Consider the following 15,802-nt stretch of genomic DNA (forward strand, 5'->3'; position numbering starts at 1 on the left):
AAAGTACATATAAAAGCAAACACAGCAGTGCTTGGTCCTTACTTCACTTGGTAATTACTAATGATGTCCCTGTTGGAGAACCTGGGGTTGTCTTTTGTGCATTCATGCCTTCAGAGTATCTCTATTGGGGTTTCATTGTATAAGGCAATTATTTGTAATAGTGTAATTCACATCATGTTATGGAAGATTGTTTTGTTAGAGGAAAACATATTTGGCTTGGACTCTTGTGTAGTTACATGGAAGTTTGAACCTGCTATTATTTGTTGCTGAGAAGAGAGATGCAGTGGAAATCTTCAAAGGGTCTACTTTTGCCTTTGTATCTGCTTTTCTTCCTCTTTTAAATAGTTCTTACATGATGATGATAAGATGTCTTATGTAAAATGGTGCTGTGCTGATGAGAATGGTTCATGACATGATGATGCATTTGTGGTACAGGTACCTGGAGCTGGAAAGCAGTGGCCATCGAAATGAAATCAGGTTGCATTATCGTTCAGGCAGTCATCGCTCCCACACAGAAGTGTTCCCATACATCTTGGCAGATGATAAATGGCACAGACTTTCCATAGCAATCAGTGCCTCTCACTTGATTTTGCATGTAGACTGCAATAAGTAAGTAAAGAGTGTTGTTTTCTAAGTTGTCACATTTGAAATATTTGAGCTCTGAGTAAATTAAATGATAACAACTTGGGATCCTATTTCCCCCTCCTTTTCAGAATTTATGAAAGAGTTGTGGAGAAACCTTTCATGGACTTACCTTTGGGTACAACCTTTTGGCTGGGACAGAGGAATACTGCACATGGTTATTTTAAGGTAGGCATTCCCTGAAATATAAAGAGTGAACTTAAATGATTAAAGGATTGAATCGTCTTTTATATGATGAGAGGCTGAGAGATTTGGAATTGTTGAGCCTGGAGAAATGAAGGCTCAGGAGATATGGGGAGGATCTTAATAATGTGGATAAATACCTGAATTTGAGAGAGGAATGAAGATAAGGGATCCAGACTTTTCTCACTAGCACCCACTGACAGGCCAAGAAGCAATGGGCAAAACCTGAAACACCTGAAATTCCATCTGAACATAAGAAAACAGTTCTACTGTGAGGTTTGTCAAAGAAAGACTACTATAGAAATATTCAAAAGCTGTTTGGACACAGTCCTAGGCAATCTGCTGTGATTGGTCCTGCTTGAGCAGGGAAGTTGGAGTAGATGATCTCCGGGGTGCCTCCCAATCTCAACCAGTTTGTGCTTCTGTAATCATAACACAGCTCTTGAATTGCTTTGAAATTGCTCTTTGGCCTTTGCTATTGGAGAGCAGAAAATTGGCTACTAATTATAACTTAACTAAGCATGTAAAATCTGCCTGCAAGTATCCCAAGCAAGCATGGGATCTGTTCTTCTGGGGGAAACTACCCCTTTCCAGACATCATAGTTGAATTTCATGCTGAAATCTCCCTAAGTTCTTAACAACATGCAACTCTGCAGCTGTGTAACAGGCATGTAGTTTCTCAGCATTTTGCAAGCTTTATGGAAAGACCCCCATCAGAATTTTTTGTGGTTTAAACCCAGCTGGCACTACCTAGCCACTTGCTCACTTCGCTCCCTGGTGGGATGGGGGAGAGAATTGGAAGGGTAGAAGCTAGAAAGGTCATGGTTTGAGACAGTGTTTAATAGGTAAAGCAAAGCCACACAAGCAAAGCAAAACAAGGAATTCATTCACCACTTCCCATGGGCAAGCAGGTGTTCAGCCATCCCCAGGAAAGCAGGGCTCTGTCACCTATAATGGTTACTTGGGAAGTCAAATGCCAATGCTCGAAACATGCCCTGCTTCCTTCTTCTTGCCCCAGCTTTAAATGCTGTGCATGAAGCTCCATGGTTTTGGTTATGACCCCTTCTTTGGTCGGCTGGGGCAGCTGTTCTGGCTGTGTCTCTCCCAGCTCCTTGTGCAACCCCAAGCTCTCACTGGTGAGGTGGCAGGAGGAGCAGAAAAGGCCTTGCTGCTGTGTAATTTCTGTAACATTGCTGTTATCAGCATTGTTTCCAGCACAAATGCAAAACACAGCCTCATGCCAGCTACTTTTCTGTGGAGAAAATTAACTCTACTTCAGCCAAAACCACCACAAGCTCGTTAAGGGTTTGAATTAAAGTATTTTTTCTTGACTCCATTTTTTTTTAATCTTCAAATCTATTTAAGAATTATAGCTTGTAAAAATTTGCATTTTATTTAAAAGAGTATTTCTAAGTAACTGACACTGCAGCTGTTTTCAAATTACTTTTTAAAGGTCATTTCCAAGCTTTTCTGCAGTGACTAACTAAAAATAACAATGAATTCAAAACCACCCAACTCTTGCCACATAATTATATCTTGACATTTTATCTTACGTCTTTAAAAATTATTCAGTATGCCTGTACATATATCTATTTTTATTTCTGTTTATTCTTCTATATGGAATTCAGTCCAGACAAGAAGCTGTATATTCATAAGTATTGTTTTTATCAGGTAGTTTTTCTGTGTGGCCTTAAATGTTTTATATGGTGAATGAAAAACATAATTTTGACAGGTGAAAATAATGTATCCTTTTGTTTTCTCTCCACTTAATACATAGGGCATAATGCAAGATGTGCAATTGCTTGTCATGCCTCAAGGATTTATTTCTCAGTGCCCAGATCTTAATCGCAGTAAGTCTATTAATTCTTGTATCATAAAATGAAAGGTGTGCTTTTTACCTTCTTTCTGTCCTACAAGCTTTCTTGAAACCTTGAATTTAAGTGTATTGTTTGTCAGCTTGGCAGGATTGAACCTATTGTGAATTGTGAATTTATTAACACATATTGTATTATTCCAGCATGCCCAACTTGTAATGACTTCCATGGACTTGTGCAGAGAATTATGGAACTGCAAGACATTTTAGCAAAAACATCAGCTAAGGTAATGTTTGCTAGGACCCTAGTATTAGGAGAAATGAAGACTGTCAATTTTTATTTCCTGTATTTTTAGATTATTTTTGCTTGTATGGGGTTGTGCACATGGCTGTGTGCAGAACATCCCTCCCTGCATGGTATGTTTACATCTTTATATACCTGTGCCTAATGTTTATACATGCAAATTCTCAGTTCAGAGAGTTTTATTGTGTTTTAATATTTTCACAGAATCATGTATTTTAATAGTAAAGAGCATCCAAATCCCTGAGCAAGGAAAGGGCTCATAGATATCCAAACTCTACCTATAAGGCTAATATATTAATAAACCTAGAATGAAAGAAGTAACTGTTCTTATTACAACTAGACTTACCAAGACTTTTCAAGACCTGAGCTGCAAAAGGCACATTCAGAAAAAATAGATAGAAGACAAGGAACTAAGAATCCAGACTGGGACTTTATTCTTTTTTTCCTTTAGTATAGTACACCAAAAGCATCCATGTCTGCTGGTGAAAATAGGCTATTCTAATTTTAAATGTCAGTTCTTTAAATACCTGCAGGAATGCTGTTACCTAGCTGCTTTGATACATTAATGTTAAAAATACCTTGGTTGAAGTGCAGAAAAAATTGCTAATGTTGGTTCTGAGCTTCACTTTCATTTGGCCACTGTGTGTGAGTTCTTTATGCGAAGCAAGATTCTTGATCAGTTTGCACTTACAAAGATGAGAAATCAGGAACTGTACCCATCTTGACCCTCTCATTTTGTTTCATGATATCCCTGATGTCATAATAAGAAAAATGAAATGCATTGTGTCTTACTTCGCAATTTTAGTCTCTGAATTACTGGTGGTTTAATCATGTTGTATTTAACACGAACTGTTTTATTGTCTCTGACTGTGTTTTCCTAAATGTATTCTCTCATTTGTGTACTTGATGATAAGGGGGATGGTTTGAATTGTGGTTTTACTAATGTAGAAACCACTTAAAAATTCAAAACATTTTTGTGAACTGTAAATACAGTTGTCTCAGGCTGAGCAGAGGATGAACAAGTTGGATCAGTGCTACTGTGAAAGAACCTGCACAATGAAAGGCACAACCTACAGAGAGTTTGAATCCTGGACGGATGGCTGTAAGAACTGCACTTGCATGGTATGGCTATGGTGTGAGTGGAGAGTCAGGAACTCCAGTGTTTCCTGTGATTAGTTTTATTGAGGCAAATAGTGAGAACTTCCAAATGTGTGTTAGGTGCTAACAGCAAAGAACTTTAAAATCTCTTCTAAATCTAAGGAATAGTATTAATAAATATGTTTTCCTATGTTTTCAGCATTACTAGCATGTGTAACTCCTATATTTCATGCCACCATGCTAGGTAATATACTTAGCTGTCATGTTATTCCCTTGCACTGAGTTGCAAACAGTTTCTTGGAATTCTAATTCCTTGCTTTTTATCACTATAAATGCAGCCTTTTTCTTAGCAAATGATTTAATAGCTCCCTTGTGCCTGAATTCCTTTGGCTGCCTTTGGTTACATCTCAATAAGTAATAAAAAGTAAAATGTCAGGGTCATGTGCAAGCTTTGTTATATTACAAATGAAAAAGATTTGGTGGATGGAATATTCCCAAAGGTATCACAACTCCAGATGTGATTGCAAGAATCCTTTCAGGTACCAAACCAGGGTGTCTGTTCTGTTGTCCGTTCATGTAAAACTCTTTCATTCCATTGGAACTCATTAAATGCTTAATCCAAAGGCCATTAGAAGCCAGTGAAAAGGCTGTTGTTGTCTGTACTGCACCTTAGATTGATTTGCTGCTATCTATAATTGGCTAAATGGGTCTCTTTAAGCTTAGTATTTTTTGACCTTTATATTTCTGGAGGGATATTAATTTTACTTTTAGTATTTTATGGTATAAAATCTGGCTGATAAATGTTTAAAATTGTTGGAATTTAGAGTTAAATTCATTGCCTATTTTTGTCTTGGATTTTTCTCACAGCTATAATATTGCTACCTTTTAGAAATATATTGTCTCTAACATAAAATCAGAAGGCAGAGTATTGTTCTGTGCAGTTGTCATTTCACAGTAATCTGTCAGGGTTTTTTTGCTGATTGGCAGAATGTTTTACCTCCAAATAGATTTACCTCTAAAAAAAAAAAGATCATTATCATCTCAAAGAGCACATCTTTCATTTTAAAAGATTGTATGTGTGACATTCTGAAGGTGTGGTTTCTGTTCTTGTAGTTATTAAAAGACCCACGTTAAACTGTCTTTTTTTGGCTGTTGTTAGAAAGTTCGTTGCATTTAAAAATAGATTTTCAAGTTCCTGTGTTTGAGAACATCTCTGCTGTTGCTAAATAAAACTACCAGTTAAGCACCTTTTGTTCTCCTAGAATGGTACTGTGCAGTGCGAGGCTTTGGTTTGCCCCCTTGCTGACTGCCCACTTAACTCTGCCCTGGCCTATGTGGATGGCAAGTGCTGCAAGGAATGTCAATGTAAGTTTTACTGTTGTGCCTCTTGCTAATCAGTGCTTTGAAATCTTAAATAATGTGAACCTTTCTGTAATTGTGCCAGTGAAAGAACCAGTCATTAAATCATTGGGCTGAAGAATCAGGGGACTTGGACTTCACTGAAATGTTGTGGGAAACTGATAACCAGAAGGCTTTAATATTTCATGTGGGATATTTTGTTTCATTTTAGTTGTGTTATTTTTATTTAGCACATATATTTATTAACAAAATTTCAAAAGAAAAAAAAGTTACTTATAAAGCTTTCTGCAGACTTTCATTATCTATGCTTTAGACCAAACTGCTAGGTGTTCAAGAAAAATTGCCTGGTGTTTGACCAGTCTCTCCAACACCTTTATCACATGAAGAGTGTACTACCAACCTTATGTTATCAAGCTTAGGAATGGAGGTTCAGAGTTATGATTCCTCTTCCTTAATTAAGAGAAGAAACCAGCAAAACACTGACACCTAGAAATGTTATTTCACAAAAGGTCGTAAAAGAATAAAAGGAAAAATGGAAAAAGGTGGTTTAACTTTGTCATTTAGGATTGGATACATGATTAACTTTAGGTTTTTTAGTATTCTGATTTGGTGCAAGTATGGCCAAAGAAGGGGAATTTCAGGTTAATCACTATCTAGATGGACTGTATACAGTATTTCAGATTGATTATGTATATGTATTCCATATGTGGTGGTTAGTTATTTCAGACTATGGTAGAATCCATTCTTGAAATTGAACATGAGATGCACACACTTCTTTATGTTGTACATTTTGAGATTTTTCTGTGTGATGGTTAGTTATTTCAGACTATGGTGGAGTCCATTCTTGAAATTGAGCATGAGATGCAAACACTTCTTTATTCTGTAAATGTTGAGATTTTTCTGTGTGGTTTCATCACTGTTCTACTGCTGTATAAAACTTCTTACAGAGTATAGAGAAATACAGAACTGGTTAAAATGACATGTTGTAAGATAAAACTCAGGAAGACGTTTTGTACTCCATTGATCTAGCTCCCACAGGAGTTTATTAATATTTAATTGTGTTAGAAGTTACGCAAACCATCCCTTTTTATGAAACCTTATTAACTTACTCAAGTAGATTAATTCTAATTAAGAGGAAATAAGAATTCAAATACATTTTTTAACCAGCTACACGGAATTTCCATGCATATTATATGACTCAGGGTAATTGGTAATTCAGGAATGTGAGATGTGTGGCATTCAAGCCTTTATTTGAGGCTATTTGAATCTCTGACCATGTTGGCAGAATTTGAAAACCTGATCCTCTGAAGTATGTTTTTGTAATGCATTTCCTGTAAATTGAGTTGGGAATTCTCTACCCAGGTGTTAATGGGGAAGGAACCACATCATATGACTTCTTCCAAAGTTGTTTTCATTGGGAGTCTTGACAAAAGTCAAGAAATGTGAATGAACATATGGACACTGACCTTGTCATAGAGCATTGGTGCTTCTTTGAATTAAGATGCAGTTCTGGTACAGCACACTGATGTTTACTCCGATATTTCCTGTTTGATGTTCTTAATATTATCAAAGTGTCTTAGCTTTCAGTGTTGCTAATTTGATGCCAGTACATAATTCAATTTATAACTAACATGCACACATACTTCTTTCTTGACGAACTACCAGAAAAATAATTAGATCAGAAAATATAAATAAAAATTACTTTTGAATTTTTTTTTTCTGATTTCATCTAGGTTATTTAAAGTGACTTTTGAAATAAATCACCCCATTTTTTGAAGTGGCTAAATTCCAGGAGCCAAAGGACAGAGAATGTAAATTGGAGTCTCATTGACAGGGTAGTTAAATTCCAGTCAAAGAGTGGAAGTTGGAGGCAGTGGAGACTGCAAGACTCACACTTATTCTCCAGGCCAATTTGGTAGAAATGCTAAGTTGTCTCTGAGTTCATGTACATGTGCCAACTGTGTTCTGTCTGGGTGTCTTTGGGCAGGGTCTGAGCTGATTGAGGACAGTGTGCGTGTTGAATTTGGTTCTTGCTGGAGGGGTTCAAAGCTGAGTTGTTCCATTTGGACAGGTTCTGAGAATAACTTAGTTGTTCTCAGTGCTGGACAACAGCAAGGAATGTAGCTTCTGACTAGATAATACAGAGCAAGCACAGATGACCTGTAATTGGGAAAACAGCTAATTAAGGGGTGTTGTTCATGGAATCAGATCCTTGGTTTTGGACAAGCAATCATAAGTGCTGTGAAAAATGATGCCTGATAGACTGTTCTTTTGCTGGATTTAGTATTTCTCTCAAGACAGAGCATGTATGGATATTGATGTTTCCTTCCTGGTATTTATGTTCTCTCATACCAGATGATGCATTGTTTCTGCCAGACTTGTTTGAGTAAAAGTGCCCAGGCAGTGACAGCTGCTGGAGCCTCGTGGCTGTGTCTCACTCCCCCAGGGGCTGAGTGCTTCCCTCCACACTTCTTCCTTTCTTCTGCTGGTGTTAAAACAAAGCTACCAAAAATCAAAAGAGTGAGACTGGATTTAATGACAGCTGGCAGAGTTAGGAGTACAACACTTCTGTCTCTTACAGTGACCAGCAAGAGCAGACTTTTTAGAAATTTTTTTTAACCCCTCAGTGATTGAAGATGGAGTCATTCTGCATGGCTTTAGGCATATCGAATTTGGGAATACAATCTGAAGTGGCTTCACTTATATTACTAAATAAAATAGGGCAGGCAGAGTCCTGTGGCACTTGTGGCTCGCATGGCTGAAGCCTCTTCTCTTTTCCCACCCCAAGCAGATTATCTGCATCCAGATGGTTGACTGGGAATGGCCTCTGATCAGGGCTGTGCCCCCAGCTTGTGCTTGGCACTTCTTCTGAGCATCTTGGCTGGTGCAGTCTGACATGGTGCCATGATGTGCGCTAACACTCAGACTGCAGGGAGACTTACACGCTGTACCCAGGCATTTTCAAACCTGCTGTAGTTTGCTGTTTCACTTACCTACTGTGTTTCATTTACTAGTTGAGGACATCACCAGTTTGGCTCTCTTGATAACCAGCTACAGAGATTGGCACTTCCAGAAGGCACTTGATGCTGAGAGGGGTTGGAAGGGATGAGATTAGTTACCTTCTGGAAGTGGACATCTCCTTCCATGACTTGTATGCAGAGCCCAGGTGATTAGGTCTGATACTGAACTTTTAGAGAGCTGAAGTTGTTAAGACTAATCTTACATCAGTTATCGTGATGCATATCAGGCGTGTAAGATAGGAACATAAAGTGCTGGATTTTTAAGCCTGATTCTGGCATTAAACTGTTATGCTAAGAGACTTGCCCACACTGCCAAATCCTTTGGAATTAAATTTCAGCCCAGTCCAGCATTTACATTTTGGACAGTGAAGCTTTGTTACATCTTGTTCAATTTTCAGCACTTTGGAAATTTCAGCACAACTGATTCTAAATGTTTTTCTTAAGTGTTTAATTTAGAGAAGAGCACTTAGTAAGGAATAGTTTAGATTTTTTTTTTTTCTAACCAGTATTGCTTTGACTTTGGTTCTTTTTGTGACCCAAAAGAAAAAAACCACAGAACAAAGAAAAAACCAAACCCTGACCTTCTCTCCTAACTCCATACCTTTGTTTTGGGCCATTCAGACAACTTGTACTGTTTTGTCTTGTGTGAAGGTCGATGCTGGTAGCATGAGGAATGGCAATGAATGCAAATTATCGCTGTGTTTTCTATTAGCTGTAATGGGCTAAAAGAAGCAGCAATCTCTAAGGGCAGATGAATGGGCCAGTGTGTTGGATCTATGTTTCAGCTGCAGACAATGTAAAATTCAGTCCAGCTACCACAGCCTACATCTTAGTTCAGTGGGAGCTTCCTGTGGAGAATTGTTTGGAGCTGGAAGTCAGAGACTACTTTTTTCTATGCCCAATGCAGTTTTAAAGAATTCTGAGAAGGTATGTGCAAAAGATCATTAAATTTTTTTCTCCTCTGCAGAGACAAATACTTTGTGTTGTGATAGGCACTGAGACCAAGAGATTAAGCTTCCCTACTGACCCTATAAATATTGCTTTAGACCACAGACTTGGCTTAAGAAGTACAAGGACGAGTTCATTTATTTTAAGTGAATTGTGGAAGGACTGCCAATGTCTTAGCAACTGAGAGAATTGGTGCTTGGCCAGCAGATCTTATTATGGTAATGTTTTTATTAGTTGGTGTATTAACACCAAGGCATCACCTCCAAAAGCTATATGCATTCTTTTTAAATTGAACTAGTATATTTTATGCAAACTAGCTGATTCTTTTTTTTTGTAAGACCAGAAGTGATGATGATGCCAGTATCTGGTGCAGTAATAATTCCCATCACCAAAGACTGATTTCCAGGAAGCAATTGCTCTCTTCTCATCACTCTCTTCCTCTCAGTGACACTGCAGATACTTATTGACCTAATAGCAAACTATTTAAATCCATCCTAACAGATTCCAGTAGAGGTTAAAATCTGAGCCATTATGCTCAAATCTGCAGGCTGTGATTTTTTCCATACCTGTTTGCCTGGTTTTTTTTTCCCTGAGACAGGATATTTGATGGGTTTCTGGTGCATTGTAGTCAAATCTGCAGTCTAACACAAGTATTTTAAGCAACTGTGAGAATCATAGGGTTGTACTGGATGAGCTCCCAATTATGGTGGTAGCAGGTGTGGAGAGAGAATGTGTAAAGGGATTCTATAACTTGGGAAGGATTTTTTTAACAAAATAATTGAAACACAAATATGGATATTACAGCTCTTAATATGCATGATTTTCTGATGCAGTCATCTGTCTTGCTATCTTGCAGAAACTTTTAATTTTATTATTAACATTAAAGGGATTTCCCCTCTTGCTCTTCATAATTCACCCATTTTTCCCCCAAAGCTCGACACTCTTCTGCAAACTTCAGCACTTGTAGCCTATTGACACAGAGAGGAGCTGTCAAAGCCCATCTCCTTCTTCTTTGCAGCAGCAATTGACCATCAGCAAGAGTGCAAAATTTTTGCCTAGAAACTTAAGGAATATTGGTTAAACTTGCTCTAAAATTCTTAATTAATCCAGGTAGTCTGAAGAATTGTGGAGTGAAGCCTGTGCTGTTTAGCAAGTTCTGTATTTTTATACAATTGCCACTTTTACCCCGGGGCTTTCATCCTGTAACCTTAGGTGACTTCCGTCACCTAAGTGATGTAGTGGCAGCACAATGGGATGCCAACCCCTGCCTTGTTCAGCCAAGTGCTGGAGAAGTTTCTGCATTCAGTGTGGCACAGAGAAGAAGCTGCAGCTTGGAGAAGTGCTTAGTCACTGACTGAACAGGTCATCTTACCCTTGCAGTAAATCAGAAGAGAAATGGAAGAGCATCTCCAGCAGGTTGGCTGGAACATGGCATGAGTCTGAGGGCTGTGGGGCAGCCAGCAGGCTCAGTGTCAGAGCAGGAATCAGTACTGGAGGAAGAAGAGGCAGTTTTTAACAGTAAAACAATGATTTCTCATTTATCATGGTTCTTAAAAAATTATAAATATAAAATATTTATATTAAAATATACTAATATTTCAAGTATATATTTTTAGGTGTATATTTTGGTATATAATCTGTACTTAAAATAAAATAAAACACTTTAGAATGTAAAGGAGAAGCAACATTCTGGTTAATACAAAAAATAATTGCGTTTTGATTTTAAATACTTATGTGTGACTTTTTAAAGAACATTAGTGCAAATAAAGCCTAAATTCCCTTCCTCTGAGGTTTCTTTTTAATATGAAAATTCAGAAAAATTGACCTTCTTCAGAATAGTATTAAAAGATATCTTGGACACAGGCAGCACTGGATTGTTTCGTAGAGTTGTGCTATTTACTATAACCTCCCATAGTCAGCATGCAGAACTTCTGAATGTGATTTAGCAGAATTGTGTCCATTCAGCCACTCAGCCTCTGCTTTCTGGATTTTCTGTTCTGAAGTGACTCACATCAACCTTGTGTTTGAGGCTTTTGAATTAAGCTGAGACACTCAAAGAATGTCTTGGGGCCTTTCCTGTGCTGAACTCCAAGCCAGCTGAAGGCAATGGGAGGAATCCCCTTGGCTTTGATAGGCAGGGCCAGTCTGACCCTTGCACCAAGGTGCTCAGTCTCTGTTATAGTCTCTGTTGTAAAGCTATAGAAGTTTTTAAACTATGGTTTTCAAACTACTCTTACACCACAGCAATATTTGGTTTATCTCTGTTAAATAGCCAGTGACAGAATTGTTAGGGGATTTTTGCTGCTGACCGTGTAGTCTCAGGTGACTTTTGTTCTTTGTAAGCTGGACATTATTGCTCATCAAAAGGAAAACAGGGAGTCTTTTGACTTGCAATTCCCCTCTGAGCAGGAAACCCATTCCTTGAGTGTCTTTTGTTCTGTATAAATTAAAATATAGCTTACATTAAATTGAAATACAGCTTACAGAACTTGGACTTCTCAAAATATTTTGCTTCTATTTTGTTTCCTTTCCTGCTTCTCCATGTCCTTTTAATTTCGTTGTTTTTTGTTAGCAAAAGAGGACTGGGGTAGTCAGTACCTGTCTCAGATTTTCATGCCTCCAAGTGTGGCTTCCTCCCAGGTGAGTGGCCTTTTTGCTATTCTGTACCCCATGCCTTATGGAGCTCCACTAGAGGACTCTAGGTCTGAAGGCAATGTATCAGTATACGAGGAGAACTCCAGTTAATGGTAAAGTCATCTAGTTTTAGTCTTACTGTGTGCCTGAGGGGTGAATACTAAAATAAGGTATGCTTAAGAAAATCCTTATTTATTAAAATACATTACATTGGATATGCAACAATCTGCACTAAAGAAGAAATTGGAAACATAATATTAGTAATTTTACTGGTAGGGAATTAAAAATGTTTTTTTACATGGAGAATTTTGCTGTAGGCCATGCTCTGCTCTCCTTGTAACCTATTTTGTTGAAGTTGTGTGGGAAAAGAGCTAATATTTTCCATTCTTTTTTTCATTATATTCTTGCCAGGGAGTTCATAAAATATAAAATACCTGCAGCGTGTTATTATTTTAGTTTATTTCCTGTGCAAATAAAACATTAACATATGCTAGATATGAATATATTTGTTTTCAGACAGCTGGGAGTGGACAAATTGGCAGTGTTCCAACTTCTAGTAAGTTGGTACCCTAACTTTACTAATGCTGATTTCACCAGAATTTACTTAGGTAGCTCTGAAATAATATTTTTTTTAAAAATCTGACAATTCCATTTATAATTTAAAATACCATCTAGGATATGTAAGCATTCACATGCCTGTGTGTTGATTTCAATTATGTATGTTCTCAGCTGTGATGAGTTTATGTCACTCTATATGTGTGTCATTGGTCTAGGAGGTTCTTTTTGTTTGATTTGTTTTGGGGGGGTTGTGGTGGTTTTTTTTTTTTTTTTTGCTTTGTTTTATGGTTTTTATAGGGCCAGTTGTTGGGGTTTTTTTCTTTTTTGTTTTGTTTTTTTTTTTTTTTGTCCCATAACCAGAAGCACATTACTAAATCAGCAGCTTGTAGCTGACATTCTAGTTTTTGCCTGGACCTCTTATTCTGTAGATTTTGGAAATGCCTATAGTATCAGTGGCAAACATCTTCAATGGGCGTGTGCTGTGAAAAAAAGAGAGGTTTACCTTAGCTGAAAACTCCAGAACTACAGATTTTGGACAAGGTCACAGAAATGTAACAAGCTGGAGGCAGAGAGTACTGGTGGAGTAAAGGCTCTGCAAAACCCAGCCAACCCAAATGAGATTCTTGGCTTGTACAGTTTTGCAAAGACCAGTTTGCACTTGACATGTTCTTGTTCAGAACAGGATTGCCACACTGACAAGGATTGTTTGGATGGAAAGTTGGCCTAAGGGAGACAACTGGTAGGAGATATGGGAGTGTACAGGAAGGCATACATGCAATTTTTTTGACAATGCCTGTGTCTGTGAAGTGAAAAATGGGAAGGTTGTGAAAGCTGAAACTCAATAAATAAATTATTGGAAGAAAACCCACCACAAAACTGTCAATAATGTGATCTTACTTCCCCTGGAAGGAATGGTAAAATATGAATGAAGTTGATTCAGTGAGATTAATATAAAATGATGTACACTGTTATCCTTTATTTGTTTTTTTGTGAAGATAATGGTTTAAACCCATGGCTTTCAGTCTCTTGGACTGCAGAAGTTTGACATTTTTTCAGTGGAAACGTGTAGTGAATTAAGTATCTACTGCTTGGTTTACTTCTCTTAACTACTGCTTGCAGATATCTGAAGTGTGATGTATAGACCTCCAGGCTGTTATTGATCATTGTTTCTACATCTGTCAACTCATAAAATATATTCAGCTTCAAGTAATGGTCACTTAGTCCCATGTGAGACACAACTTTAAAATGAAAATCGTGTCTGATAAGATGTAACAGACCTTTATCCTGCTTTCCTCATCTGTTACCTTCAAAAACATTGCAATCTTTGTTATTTGAAGAGTTTTTGCAATTTGCTTTTTTCCATGTTCCAGTCACAGGATTGTGTCTGTGGTGTTTCTGTAACTCTGTTCTGCCTCCCTGTCAATATAGAGAATTTTTACTAATTTTTGCCTTTTTCGGGGTTTTTATTTGTTACCAGTTTCCACTGAGAAGAAAGCCCTGTTCATTTGGGAGGGCTGTTGACCATCCTAAGCCTTTCTCTGTAGGGTAGCTGACTAGTTGATTTTCACCTTCTACTTTTTGAAATTATTTGTGTAAGTTTCAGATTGTAAATGAAAATTCTGGTCTTCCCCTTCTTGCTTTAAATTATTTTCAAGTCTAATTTTGGCTGTTTTCCCGATTTCATTTTAATTTGAGACATTTGGTTAAAAACCCTTATTTTACATCTAGAATTTTTTTTCCTAACAGATGAAAAAAATTGAAGATATTAATAGGTTTGCTTTTTTTTTTTATGATATTCAGTGTATACATATATAGTAGTGTTAGAATTACAGTGACATTATTGTGTGATGTAATAAATTGGTTCAGAAAGTGCATGGTTTCAGTGGTAAGATTTTTACCCCCCATCCTGAAATCAAAGCAAGTAAATGTTCTTGACTCATCTGGAAAATAGGCACATAACCTGTTTTTTCCAGTAAGTGAACACTTCAAATACTTTGAGGGTCAGAAAGATGAACAGGCATGCTTCTCTTTATGTTATTATTACTTTGACAAAGACATGTGAATTCAGGTATTATTTCCTTAAGATGTCTCTTTAGTTTATATTCATATTCACTTAAGTGCAGTATTTCTCTCTAGGCAAATTTTGCAGGCTTGTAAAGGAGGAGTTAGTTTTGTAGATGTTTTTATCATGGAAACCATGTAGATCCTTAAGGCATCTAAAAGAGAAATCAAATCTGAGCATAGCATAGAAAAGATAACAATCTTGCATATGGTTGTTGTGAATTTCTCAGACAGGCTTCTTAATAGTAGTCGTGTATGATTTTAGGATGCTTAAATGCTGTCCATTGTCTTCTGTGACTCTTTATGAATAGGGTTGGTAGTGCAATATAAGCCCATATCCACATGTTTTTCACTTTAGTAATTTTGCAGTATTCTGTTGGTGAGTTGCTGTGAAGAAACACAGGAATAAATGAAAACATTTTAGAAGTAGAAAGTTAAAATGGAAATAAAAACTAATAAAATAATTGCATCCTTGGGGAATCTCTGGTTCTGTCAGTGCTAGTCACTTTTTAAACACCTCTTTTAAGAGCACAGGAGCAGACAATTCCAAAATGTTGGAAATCAAGCAGATGAGGCAGAAGGTCAGCTTGACTGAAAGGGGATCTTCTTTTGGATGGAACTAAGGCAAAAAAGGAAGGTATATGCCCAATGGAAGCAAGGTCAGATGACATGGGAGGAATACAGAGATGCTGCTTGCCACTGTAGGGAGAAAATTGCTGCAGCTAAAGCTCAGTTGGAGTTGAATACAGCTCCATATAGATAAACAGACTTAATTGCACAGTGTGTGAAGTCTGTCTAGAAAAGTCCTCCTAAGGACAAAAGGATTATTAACAGCTATGACTCTTTTTTAATTACCAGCGACTGTAAAGCTTACTTTCACTAATGTAGTTCCCAAAGAAAAGAAGGAGTAGTTACAGTTGCTATGAACTCCAGCTTACTGTTTTTCCATGATGAATCAGAGTATCAACAGATAGATCTGGGAGAAATTAGCTGTGACATAGCAGAATCTGTGAACATCTGCTCCAGCTGCTTTTAAATTTTTAATTATTTCAAATCCTGAACTGACTTTAGACATGAAGTATTGTATTGTTTGCGAATACAAAATGTATAGTAGTAACTTCTAGGAGCCTTGAGAAACACCATGTTAGATGTACATAGATTGCTTTTAAAAGTTGTCTTTTG

The 15,802-nt window shown here is 37.3% G+C and overlaps 1 protein-coding gene across 1 annotated transcript in view; it reads left to right on the top strand.

The window, feature by feature from the left end:
• The window catches only part of NELL2 (neural EGFL like 2), a 140,594-nt gene that overhangs the window by 31,514 nt on the left and 93,278 nt on the right, over window positions 1–15,802 (top strand). The window contains exons 4-9 of the mRNA XM_033057442.1: window positions 436–609; window positions 714–810; window positions 2,603–2,675; window positions 2,843–2,925; window positions 3,936–4,064; window positions 5,303–5,405. Coding sequence (XP_032913333.1) covers window positions 436–609; window positions 714–810; window positions 2,603–2,675; window positions 2,843–2,925; window positions 3,936–4,064; window positions 5,303–5,405 — 659 coding nt within the window. The remainder of the gene's footprint in view (window positions 1–435; window positions 610–713; window positions 811–2,602; window positions 2,676–2,842; window positions 2,926–3,935; window positions 4,065–5,302; window positions 5,406–15,802) is intronic.

Source organism: Catharus ustulatus, chromosome 4, assembly GCF_009819885.2.
Source record: "Catharus ustulatus isolate bCatUst1 chromosome 4, bCatUst1.pri.v2, whole genome shotgun sequence".
In the NCBI taxonomy this organism is placed as follows: domain Eukaryota; kingdom Metazoa; phylum Chordata; class Aves; order Passeriformes; family Turdidae; genus Catharus; species Catharus ustulatus.